The sequence below is a fragment of the Dromaius novaehollandiae genome, chromosome W (assembly GCF_036370855.1).
Source record: "Dromaius novaehollandiae isolate bDroNov1 chromosome W, bDroNov1.hap1, whole genome shotgun sequence".
NCBI lineage: Eukaryota > Metazoa > Chordata > Aves > Casuariiformes > Dromaiidae > Dromaius > Dromaius novaehollandiae.
In genome coordinates this window covers 29535101-29548093 of record NC_088130.1, presented here as the reverse complement: position 1 = coordinate 29548093, position 12993 = coordinate 29535101, and the positions used below count along the sequence as shown (strand labels likewise).

Here is a 12993-nt window from a genome sequence, read left to right as displayed (position 1 = left end):
GGGCACCGCGCCGCAGAGCTGCCCCTGAGCCCCGCCCCGCCCTGCCCGGGGCGCGCGGCGGGCGTCGCCGTCGGGGCGCAGCAGCAGCTCGCTGCCTTGTGACGTCATAGCGAGGAGCCCCCCGGGGCCGCGTGAGGGGGCGGCGGCCCGGGGCGGGGCGGGGCCGGGCGCACGTGCGGGGCGCCCGCCGCGGGGCTCGCGCCGCGCCGCCCCTCCCCTCCCCTCTCCTCCCCGCCGCGCCCCGCCCCGCTCCGCCCCCCCCGGGGCCGCGGGCTGGCGGCGGGGGCGCAGCGCCGGCCGCCCCCGCGCCGCCGCTCCCGGCGGGCCTCGGCGGAGGAGCCGCCTGCCGAGGTGGGTAGCGGCGCGGGGCGGCGGGACGGGCAGGGCCGCGCGCTAGGGCCCGGGGGAGGCGGCGGCGGCGGCGCGGGGCGCGGAGGCGGCCGGTGGGCCGGGGCAGCGCTGCCATGGCGGCGGCGGCCCCCGGTCTCGGCGCGGCGGAGCGGCCCCCTCAGAGCGGCCCCGGGCGCCGCAGGGCCGCCGCCCCCCGCCGGCAGCTGCGTGGCCGCCCCGTCAGACGCCGCCGCCGCCGCTCCGGGCTGGGGGAGCCGCCGCTGCTCCGGCGCGGCGGGGGGAGGAGGAAGAGGAGGGGAGGGAGGTGAGGTGCCGCCGCCGCCAGCCGCCTTGTCGCTCTGCTTCCCGCAGCCGGTGCGGAGGAGGGGGCAGCCCCCGGCAGGCGTCCCGAGATGCTGAAAGTCACCATGCCTTCCTCCTCCTCCTCCTCCTCCTCCTCCTCCGCCTCCTCCTCCGCCTCGTCCTCCGGCTCCTCGGCCGCCGGCCGCGCCGCTGCCGCCGCTCCCGACTACTGGATCGACGGCTCCAACAAGGACACGCTGGCCCACTACTTCGAGTTGGAGTCCGAGCTGGGACGGTGAGCGGCCGCGCCGGGGATGCCGGGGGGGTAGGGGGGGGACGACCCGCCGGGGCCGTGCGGGGCCGGGGTCGCGGTCGCTGCCCCGTTGCGGCCGCATCCCGATGTCGGGAGCGACAAAACTTTGGTTCGTGCGAGCGGCACCGGACCAGCGTGCCGCTTTTACGGCGTGCGTGTCTTCCAGATTTCCATGGGAAGTAATTCCTCGTAGGGCGCAAGCTTTGCCAGTCCCCCAAAGAAATAGCGATTTTTCTAAGAGAAGGTATCAGCCCGTCTGGGTAAATGCCTGTCCGCGTGAGCAGCCTTACTGTAGTCGGGCTGCCTGTATATCTGCAGGCTCTAGACCGCGTACTGTATCAGCTGAATGTTAAGCATTCTTTGATAGCACTAAAATGTTGCTAATTCACAGCTTTACTCTATATAAGACCTTTTATCGCTCTCTCGGTATCAGCACCTTTAGACCCTGCACTGACAAAACCCCTGCTGAAGATACCCTTGCATGGACAGGCCTCTCCAAACAGTGTCTTTTCGCTGGAGTGCAGTGTAAACGAGTGAATTGGCACAGCTTCATTCATGAATTTTGCACTGATGCTTCTGCCTGGTAGCTTAAAGGTCCCAAGTGTTTTTGGTTTGTTTTTTTTTTTATTTTCAAACTGAAACCCAGTATAAAATGCCTTTACCTATATCTAACATGTAGTTTTTGCTCTCTAAATATAATGGTTGGTTCATATTGAATTTGTGGGTAGAAAATAGCACATAAAAAGAAAAAGTAGGTAAGTAAAGCTTTATCAAGGGTCTTGCGATAGATGACTCTACAGATAGCAAAGTTAATAATAGCAGTTGTTAATTTTAACAACAATAGATTGTCAGAATCCTAGATGATAGTGAGAAATTTGCAGGTAATAACATGGTTGCCTTGGTACAGTATTTTTGCAGAAAGGACATGTGCAGTGAAAGATGTTGCTACAAAGCATACCTGTGCTTGCCGTACTGTAGGGGCAGGAAAGGCTGTAGAAATACAGTAGGATCAATCTTGGTTTGCTGGCTAGGTCTCAAGCATCTGTTACTGTCTCTTTGCTGCTATTGCCACTTGTGTTAGTCAGATTTAAATAAGCATAGATTTATGTACCCTTACTACATTGATGCTTTACTTCAGTGTACACCTACAAAGACATACAAACAGTGTAATGCAGGAAATACTGTCTGGTCAGTATAATGTCCAAAATTGGCACAAAAGTGTGTACTGCTGAACAAAAACAGTTGATATCAACTCTGTCACCTGTGTTAATGCTGTGTTATGTGTGGTCTCTCTATAATCCTGTTCAGCATTTATGCTAGTGACTGTAGGTTGAATTTACAGTCTGTGTTGATGATACATGATGTATTTATTGCATAGCCTGGGAAAGGGCTTTAAAATGTATACTCCCCTGCATGGGGTAGGAAAAGTTAATGAAAGCTGGAGTATAGTGGGATATTCCACCTTGCAAGATGAGACAGTAGAAGATGCTGAAACCCTGACAAAAGCTTTGAGTTTGAGAGAGAACCACACCCAGCTAGTGTAGAGATGCTAGTCACTGAGTCTGTGCTGCTATTGGGTAGAACTAGGAAATCAGATTAAAAACAAAAGCAGAAAGAAGATAGGAAATAAGAACCATCTTGAACAAAGACCCTGGGGTAGGGAGGGGGGAGAGGAGACCTCAGAGGGGAGATTGCACTAAAGGGAATGGCAGTGAGATCTTGGTCCTCAGCTCCCAAGGCTCACACTTTGAGATCCCTTCTGAGCCAGCATTCAGGGTGCTGCTGCGTATTTCAGGTTCCCTCTCATAGCTCTGATATGTCTTAGCATATCTAACAGAAAGATCCAACAATCATTTTTAGTTAATAAGTATCATATGAAACTGCATTCTGTGTTTTTTTTTGTCTTGGTAACCTTGGCTCTAACCTTTTAATTTTGGAGATGACTATGAGTACCTCTGTAATAAATACTCCTTGCCTAAGTTGGTGGTGAAAATCTATGAATGAGGCTGAAAAGATGCAAGAAGTCTAAATAACGCTAAAGGAAACAACAGGAAGCATTATCCTAAAATATATTTAACAAGTACAGGGATTGGAAGATGTCTTTTGTAAGGCTGCAAAGACCTGTATATGGACAGCTGTTGTATGGGAGTTCCTGTTGGAAGGAGTGCCCTTTCTGCAAAGCATGTCTGCCAGATCCCTGAACCATTATAGTCAGTAATTCTTGTTTGTATGACCAGCTGAGGTGCCAGGAAGAGAGGAAAGGTCTTCTAGCAAAATGAAATGTCTAAAAGCTTGGCTAGCAGTAAACAGTTTTCAACAGTGGAGTTTCACAGGGATCGGTACAGGGGTCCATGCTACTCAACGTTCTCGAAAGTAGAATTGTTGAACAGTGAAATTTGCTGATCTTACTAAATTGCTGAGGGTTTTAAAGACAATGTTGCCCATGAAGAATTGCCTTGTTACACTGAATGGGCATTTAAACAGCAGGTGAAATTCAGTTTAGGTGAATAAATGCACATAGGGGTGGGGGAGAAGCCCTATGTTTCACATAAAAGAGTGAAATCTGTTTGAATCTTTACAGTTATAATTTGCAGGTCTATGAAAACATCAACTCACTGCACACTAGTGCTCAAAAATCCCCCAAATAAAATGTTAGTCTGGTTAGTTTTCCTTTCCTGGTGAATCCTATAGGGGGATTGAGACAGAGATCTGTGAAGTCATGCGAGGCACAGGACACCTGGTTAGGAGTGTCTGTCTGCTTTGTCTTTTTTGATGTGTGATCTACAGGGCATCAAGTGAAGCTAGCAAGTTCAAAAATGAGCAACAGGAGATAAGACTTTGTATTTTTTTTGTACTGTGTGGAACTGTACAAAGTGGTGGAACTGCTGGCTACTGTATATTAGGGATGCCAGAAGCTTACATGGGTTCAAGGGGCAACTGGGCAAGTTCACCTTGAGGAAATCCATCAAGACTGATAAAATACAAAGATACTAATTCTTGAACTAGAAATTGTTGAATGTTATGAGAATATCCTTTGACAGTATTGCTGTAGGTTTGCTCTGTTCTTGTATTGAGACATCTGGGTTTGGCCACTGTTAGAGACAGTATTCTGGGCTAGACAGACTTCTAATCTGACCTAGTGCAGCTGTTTTTATGCTTTACTGAACGCTTGGCTAACTCACCTTCCTTTGAGTCCATTTCTGACTGGATGGGTTTTGTGTGTGCCATATAACAGGAGTTCAGAATGCTGTGAAGGTGAAATTTTGGTCATCTTTGTTTTACTAACTGTATTTGCTATTTCTCTGAAGGTGGCAGCATTGGCGAGTTGTGAATTTTTGAATCTTTTTCTGAGTGAATTTCAACTAAAAGCTTATTTTTCACACTGTCTCGAGAAAGGATTTAAATAATATTAGGTACTAAACTTAAATATTCCGTAAAGCTTAAGACCTTTTGTTATCCTTATATAACTTACTCTATATCATTTGGTACGGAGTTTCTAAAGTAAAGATTAGTATAGTGACATTTTGAGGTGGGGAGGAAATTCAGTAATAATTTTTTTGATGCTTGGCAACATCACAAAAAAGAACTTTCTCTTTGCTGGAATTTTAATTAATGCTTTACTTAGCATGCAGTATTTCATGCCTAACTCTGCCAAAAGATGGAATGATTTGAGTTGAAACTCTCTAAAGTAATTATTGTAGGCATATTGCGGATCTATTAAATGTTAAAGAGCAACTGGAGATATTTCCTACCAAATCCTTAGAGTTTTCTTTCCATTCCAAAAATAAAATAAAAAAACAGGAAAGGCTACAGGCATTTTTCTTTGTATGAGGATGATCAGCAGGATCTTAAAGGGTTACTTTTTCCTTCCTGGACCAATCTTTCAACTGTGCAGTCCTTGTTGAGGACCTGAAACTGAAAGATGCTTGGGACTTACCTTGAATGGACAGTGTGAGCTGAATCATAGGTGGTTCCTCTCCTTGAGGAGTTCTTAATGCAGAGAGTTTGAATCTGAAGTGTGGTTTGAACTTGCAGTCTTGGTATGCAGCCTAACATTTCTTACCCTGCCAATCCTATTTACAAGTGCTGTCATAGTAGCATTTACTTCTTAATGGTAACAGTAGATGAAATCAGGTAACTGTTTCTTATAAATGTCGTCTTATAGAAATGGATTGGTTTTGCATGTTAGGCTTTAAAGTTCAAACTTTTTACTTTGCAAGTATGTCAGATTTCCTTCCATTCCTCCATATTTAAAAGAAAATTAAGGGCCTTTTTTTCTTAACTGTATATCTAAAGAATCATTTGTTATACAGACTGTTTGCCATGTTTACTTTGAAAATCACTTGTTCATTTTGCTCTGTGGTGCATTTAAAGTAGGTCACTCCCTTCTTCAACACAGCATTTACTTGTATGTTTGTGATTTTTAATGCTGGGCCTCAGGATTTCCCAAGCAGCTACATACGTGCTGCTGACAGTACATAGTGTGTTAGATGTCTAAATGTGAGTGTGGGGTGCTTAGCTGAACTGAGGCAAGTGATTCCACATGCAGAATTATCTTTGAACAGTAACTGCCTGTGTAGGTTTGTCTATCCTCCAGGTTGTGTAGTGTCACCAACTGCTACTTGCTCCTTACCTTGTCAGCTCACTCCTGCAGAGAGGCAGTAAATGTTTTTGTGCGGACAGTTCCCCATCAGCTGATCAGCAGGAAGGTGGATGAAGGGATGGATCTGAGGCCTCATTTGGGACTGTTTTTGGTACGTTGGATCTTTGCTTGAAGTAGGAAGATGGGAGTCATAGGGGGCATGGTGCCCTTGTGGGGGTTGGCCAAAGCATATGGTGGTAGGTGGACATAGTCCACCTGTCTCCTTCCTTTATTGCACTGCCTGGCATAGGTCTAGGTGAAGATTTTCAGTTCCCTTTTCTGCTGGAAGGAGTGTTGTTCATCTCATCTTTCGCCTGGAAAAAATGTCCTAAATATTTGGCCACAGGCTCCTCTATGGTAAGCATGTTCTTTGCTCCTTCTGTTGAATCTGTGCTGTTATGAGAAGGCAATTCAATGTTCATTTAGTCAGAAAGAGGACATCAGAGAGAGAGTTTGGTAAGTAGGGCACCCACCTATGAGGGGATCTCCATGTCACTCCTCATTCAAATGCATGTCCTTCTACAGAGAGTCATAAATAAAAATTAATACTAAGCAGTGAATGTTTTCTGTGCAAACTGTATAGCTTCTCAGCCCACTGTTCTGGATCAAATTCCTGGCTTGGATACTAGGAACCAGAACTTGTCAGTGTAATAACCAAGCTTTTGACAACTAAAGCTTCTTTACTCAGTGCAGGGAGAGTATTTTCTTCATTTCCATTTGGTTCAGTTCAACAACTGGTTTATTCAGAGCTGAAAAACTAGGTGTTGGAAAAGGCAAGTGAAGATATTTTCCTCTACCATTCTGTAAATAGGAAATGAGAGTAGACATACTATTTCACTTGAGGCTCTCTAATTGTGGAGAGAGATGGGCTTTTAAGGTAGGTACTCTGAATCTTGCCATGGAGGATTGTGTTATTGAGTATATCTTCCAGACACCTATGCTGAACACTTAGTTGCCTAGAAATTAACTCTGCATGTGCATTTTCTTAATTAAGAAAGAAGGAGGCTTTTTTGGAGCATTTGTTAGCATATTTGTTGTTTCATTCTTATTTTCATCATAGAAGGTATTTAAGATTTTTCAGATAGTTGTTTAAATTCCTTTACAGTTGGGGTTTGTGGCAAAACGCTTGTTCCATTGCAGCCAGGAGTTTTGCATTGAACTGCAAACTCGACACCTGCATCCCTGCGGCTCAAAAAACACATGCCAGAATATGCATTTTTCACAATGGCTTATGTTTATCTGATTCATGTTAATACTGAGATTGAGGCATTGCTTCATGGCCATTATATAACTGGTAGAAAAGAGGTTTGTTGATTCGGTCTTCTGTGGACAAAGGAGTTTAGATATCAACCGTTGCGGACAGTCACAACAGAATCTAACGCCACAGTAGTCATTTCCTTTCAGATATGTGCTAATGGTTCTTTTTTATGGAAGAAACTGTCCTGCTACCTCTGTAAATAAACAGATAATTTTTTTATTTTTATTTTTTTTTAGTACTGTCGGTAATACCTTATCTAAGTCTTAGCTGTATTAGATCAGAAATGGTTTACTTGAATCAAGTGTTTTTTCTTCTACATAGGAACCAAAATAGATTACTGGTAAGGGCATGCATTTACATGTTTTCAATTACAGAAGCATTGTGATTTTATTTGTAACATTGTATTACACCGTATCTATTTTTAAAAGGTAATTTATGGGTGCATCTACACTGAAGTTTTAATTCGGATCAGGAGTGAGAGTTTTTTAAATGTGAATACCTTCTTACTGTGCTTTGCTTTGCATCAGGGAGCAATCTTCGAGTGCACAGAGCAGGCTAAATGAAACTCAGTCGGAAGATGCAGTTCAGGTGCACACCTGATCCACTCTAACATCTTGTGAACGTTCACTTCACAGGACCAGATTAGAGCTAATCTGAAATAAAACTTGCAAAAACCTTATATGTTGATACTGGCTCACTGACACCATCTGTTCTGCGGGTGCGTTCCTATTGCACTGCAGTATTTGCTTATGCGTACTGAGCCTGTATATCCTAGTGATCTTATATTTGAATCTAGCTGTAGTTAATCTGCAAGATGATAATAGGATGCTTACAATGTCACACATTCAACCTAATGCTCAGGTCAATGTCTGTCTGCTCAAGTTTTAATTAACTTGTAAGCTACAGTAAATATATATTATACAAATGAAAATTTAGGAGTAAGAATAGGCAGTGAAGGAGTAATGCTTGCAGAGTATCGTGTTATCTCTGTATCCTTATTAGTCTGTGTACTGAATGTATTGTTCTGTCAATAAATTGAACCTTTACCTTTTTTTTTTCCCCTATTAAATGAGTGCTGGGGTAGCTTTGAATAGCTGGAATGAAAAGGTGATCATTTTGTATAATTTTCACAGCTTGCAAGCATTTAAAGAGGAGCTATTAATAATGAAAAATGTGACATTAGAGAATGGTTATTTCTTTATTCTAAAGGTATTACTTCTGTCAACCATTATGCATTTTGCAGTTGGTTTTGGTTAACTTTTTTTAATTTGAAAAACTGCATTTCTTGGAGCAAATTTGCATGGAGCAAAAGAATAGCTCTTGAGATAAATACTGAAAAAGTTTGAGCTTTTAGGAGTTGAAACCTGTGATATCAGTTGCATTAACACAAGAAATCTCTTATTTGAATAACATTGCAGTAGTCTGCAAGGAGTTGAATGTGACGAAATTGTTCCTTTTAGCTTGATACAGGAAGAGTACATATGAAACCGAGTAAGTATTTTCAAGCTCGGTTGAAAGCATTTCCGTAAGTGCAACTGTGTAATAAGCTTCTGTGATTGTATATGGAGGGCGGGTAAATTTACTGAAGCCTCGTGGTATGAGAAGTAAATATATGTTCATTCCACTGCCTCTCTGTAGGGGTGTGCGTGTGTGCAAGTATGCATGGTATTGTGTAAGGGATTGTAATGAACACAATTGCATGAAAAAATAGGCAGAATTCTACCAGTAGCAGATGTTTAAATGGTTGCTTACACAGAAAATGCTCATATTTGATAACACCACAAATTATGACTGGTGGTCAGTGAAAGAATATTCACTATTTGCTGTGACACACTCCCCATCTGTGGAAATTTAAGTGCTTGCTAGGGGAGCCTAATTATCCTCTCCAGTGATTGAAGGACAATCAGGGAAATTTTATCTGCCTGAATGTTATCTGAAAAGGTCATTCAGGAAATAAAAACTAGGCATCCTCAGCTCTAGCTTTGTGTATAGTCCAATGAATTGAACTGGCTTTACCACAGCAAACCCAAATGATATTTTTCTGTGGTATTCTGTTAGCTAGAAGGTTGGTCTGGCTTTTAAAAAGCAAATTGCAGACACTAAATGTTCTGTGGAAAAAAGTGCAAAGACTTGAATGTTATTTTCATCTATGTATATACAATACTTATGAACCATAAGTAGGAGTTAAGAATGCATGGAAGAACTAATGTATATTCCATTGTGCCTGCACAATGAGGCAGAATTTAAACATATAAATTTGCATATTTGCTATTGACTTCTTAATTTAGGAATTCTTATCAGTTCTGCTTCTTTTCTTCATAATAAGCAGACCTCTATCTGAATAGCCATTAATTTCACAAGGAATATATTTTTTTTTGTAGTACAGGGATGCTCATTTTGAGTAAGGGTAGTCAAGTGTGCAATTTATTTCCAAAAGGTGGTGCTGCTTTTGGGTTTTGCTTTGTCTAATGTGATATATATATTTTCCCTTTCTACCCCATTTTAAAAAATAAATAAGAATGACAGCTTTTGCAAATAGCTGTTGATACCCTGAAAATACTCTTCCATTTGTTGTTAATGATCCTTTATACGGCCTTGCATTGTCAGCATCTTCAGCCAGTCAGTAATCACCAGAAAATACATTTTAACTTACTGGTTGCTGCTTTAAGAACTGAACTCTTCATAAATAACTTTGCTTCCTTGTTCTTTGGACTCTGAGCTAGTAGCTCTGTGAAATCTAAGACAGAGATTATTTATTAATAATTGAATTTAGGTATTTTTGTGCAGTGGAAGCATGTGGTCTTTATGTTGTCACCTTCACCTTACTCTTCTACCTCAGCATTACGAAAGGTCTTTTCAGAGTGACCTTTCTTTTGGCAAAAGTGCAAAGGATGTGTTTTCCATGAGTCTCTCCATGTTACTACTTAAGCCTTTAGAAACTTATTTGAACAAGGCAAGAAAAGGATACTTCTCCTTTTCTCCATTCCAAGACTCTAAATCGTTGCTTGTGAAACTTGCCCAGCTCTTTGATACCTAGGGAATAAGATCTGCTTTCGAAGCCAAATTCATATTTAATTTTAACATGGCTTAGTAGGGAAGGTTCTGTCCAGAATGGTCTCTCGCCCAGAAGAACACTTTGGAGCAGTACTGAAGGCTATACATCTTCCGGGCAGAATACCATTTCCCCTAAGGTTTACTGGGCAATGTAGGAAAGTGGTGGTTGTGTCTCCTTTTCATTTTGTGGGTGGTCGTGGTTTTTAAGATTTGTTAGCATGATGCAATAGGAAAGTTCATTGAGAATGAGAAATCTGAGACCAATTTCAAGTGCAGGATGTTTGATAAACACATTGCGTTATATAGCCTCGATTTCTTAGGCTATATAATTTTTAAAATGGAAAGATGGAGTCATGATGATATACTATACCAAAACATATTGCAAATGTACATTTTTGTGATAGAATGAAAGCAAAAACGGTAGTTACTGTCACTGGTGGCTATCACTTAAAACTCAATAACTGTTGAGGGAAGGACCCTCAATATTATATCTGTTGCTCTGAGAATAGATTTGTGAGGTAGTGTTGCTTTCCTTGTAAAGTAATTCTCAAGCTAGGAGACAGTAAAACGATGCGACCTTGGAAGGGACCATTCAGTTCATAGCAAGCAGATTATATGTTCTCCTTGAGCTTCCTCTGCCAGGGGATAATAGGAAAGAAATTATTTGGCATGAACCACCAAATTATATGGTCAGAATTGTATGTTAATTTCGAAACACAAGTAAAATATTTGTCTGTACAACTTGATACTGTAGCTCGTATGTTGTCTGCTTTTCACATGTGTAACTATCCCTGCTGGAATTCAAGATCCACAAAACTTCAATTAAGAGATAAGTAAAATGTGAGCCCATTTGAGGAAAAAAGTTTATAAAACATGTTGTCCTTCGACAGTTTACTATCTACTTATCATTGCCTTTTTGGGATAAAACAGTGGTGAAACAAGCCCAAGATTCATGATGCACAGCCTCAAAAGTAACAACATCAAAATTTAAATCCTAGAACAAATGTCTGTTCTCCACTCAGACGCATACCTCACTGTGAGCATCTGTATGCCACAGATGAGATGCCAGAATTACAATTTTACCTCAGAACTGGCGTCATCTCCATACTCCTTTCCCCCAAACTCTCGCCACTAGAAATGTGAGGCATCTCTCCTGTGGCCCCTCTCCAGGCTTTGTGGAAAAAAAGCAGCTGCTCAGGTTTAAGGAAGAGGCAGCATTCAAAACCGGAGGTTTTCCTCCCCAATCTCAATAATTCTTCCTTTTTGCAAGTATTCATACAGTTTCTTCTGAATTCAGACAACATATTGGTTAGCATACATCTATCAGTATTGTTATTTGTTTTTTTGTCTTTAACATATAGTCCTATCTACTAGGTTCATTGCCATCATATTACATCTTAAAATACTCAGTTGACAGTGTTTTTATTCATGAAGATGATCCTGATTGTTCTATGAACTTTAGCAGGACTGATTACTGCATAAACAAAATGTTCTACAAATATCTTGATTTAAAAATTTTATGTTTTCTAATGAGGTAGCAAAGCATCATGATGTGACTGAGGGGATCAGTCAGTCAGATCTGCCACAACAAATTATGAATTGCTTATTGACCTTTGTTCATATTAAAAAAAAAAAAGAATTACTGCTGACGTTAGTAGATAACAAATCATGTGAAGAAGTTGGGATTGGTTCAGAAATGAAATTCAGGGATTCCAATTTAATCTAAATAAATTACTTTAAGTGAACAATTTTGCTCTCACAAATGAATGAAAATTAGGAAAAAAAAGGCATGCAAAATGTTAATGAATATCCATGGGATAAGAAGTCTTATATTATCTTAAAATACTTTCAAAATAGTATTCTTATTGATTTCTCTTAAAATAATCCTAGTTAACAGAAGCACACTGCCAGTACCAAGGAATATTGTGCTATTGTTCTATTTTGTGTTTAGCTGGAAAAAAAAAGTCTTGCCCTGTTGAAAGAATGCACCTTCAGGCCTCTTCTGTGGAAAGCTGGACATCACTTATACAACATCAGCATGGTATTGAAGCATCATAGGTGTTTATACTTTTTGGAAGATTGTTTGAATTTTATTCAAACTTCAGCAAGTGTTCTTTTCAAATTATCTAAATATACAAGATGCTCTTTGCTGTTTCTGATTTGTTAGGTGTTCTGCACCTGTATAACATTGTGACCTGGTGAGAGTAGGGCCAGAAATGATTCCAATTCTTACGGCAAATGATGTTTGTTTGTTTGTTTGTTTTTTACATAGTGGTACTAAATAACTTTACACTTTAGCAGAGAAAATGGGTGCCTTATAAGAGTGAGGCTTATGATGCCTCAAGATAAATTTGTAATGGATTAGTACTGAATTTTTTTTATACCTGTTGGCACATTTTCTAGGTTAATAAACCACAGTTCTGCTCTGTTATACCAATACAATACCCTGCAGTTGCATGTTTTCCTGGTGGTGAACGTTTGCTTGCCAGCTTTCCATATTGTGCCATAATGATTAGCTAAACTAGAACACAAAAGATATTGAGGACTCTTAATGTCATTATCATAAACTGAGCTTAGGGAGACCTGCAAGATACAGGTGCATGAAAGTTTTACCTGCTAGCTTCATTTGATGCCACCTGCTTTTTGGGCTGTAAGGGAAGTGAACGATCCATCCCTCTGTACTCCCTTCAGACCTTCATGCTTTTCTGGCTGATTATTAAAATTAAAAAGAGAAAAGCTGCAAAGTTGATTTTGTAATGGGAAGCAGAAGTTTCGTGGTGTAGATATGGGTGATTGGTTAGAAAATGCTAAATTTTTTCAGTGACTTTAGGTTTTCAGTGTTCAGATCAACAAACGTGGTAACTTGTTTTTTTGGAGTTCTTTGCAGCATGGTGTAAACTGCAAATGCTTATGGAGTGTGTCATTCACCATTTGCAGGTCTGTTAGCTAATTGGCAGAGAATTGATTTGAATTGAAAGAGGAACTCTACTGTAGTCTTGACAAAATATTGTTAGAACCAGTAATATTAGTGCAGTGCCTTGACACTATAAAACTTGACACTATAAAAGTAATATTCATTTTGTTTGGTGCAGA

The 12993-nt window shown here is 41.4% G+C and overlaps 1 protein-coding gene across 2 annotated transcripts in view; it reads left to right on the top strand.

Moving 5' to 3' along the window:
- The first annotated feature begins 255 nt into the window (after nucleotides 1-255).
- The window catches only part of LOC112995231 (calcium/calmodulin-dependent protein kinase type IV), a 173770-nt gene continuing 161032 nt past the window's right edge, over nucleotides 256-12993 (top strand). The window contains exons 1-2 of one of the 2 annotated variants that reach the window (XM_064500087.1): nucleotides 256-351; nucleotides 703-928. In XM_064500087.1, coding sequence (XP_064356157.1) covers nucleotides 744-928 — 185 coding nt within the window. In that variant the 5' untranslated portion in view covers nucleotides 256-351; nucleotides 703-743. The remainder of the gene's footprint in view (nucleotides 352-702; nucleotides 929-12993) is intronic. The other variant, XM_064500089.1, reaches the window with a different exon arrangement.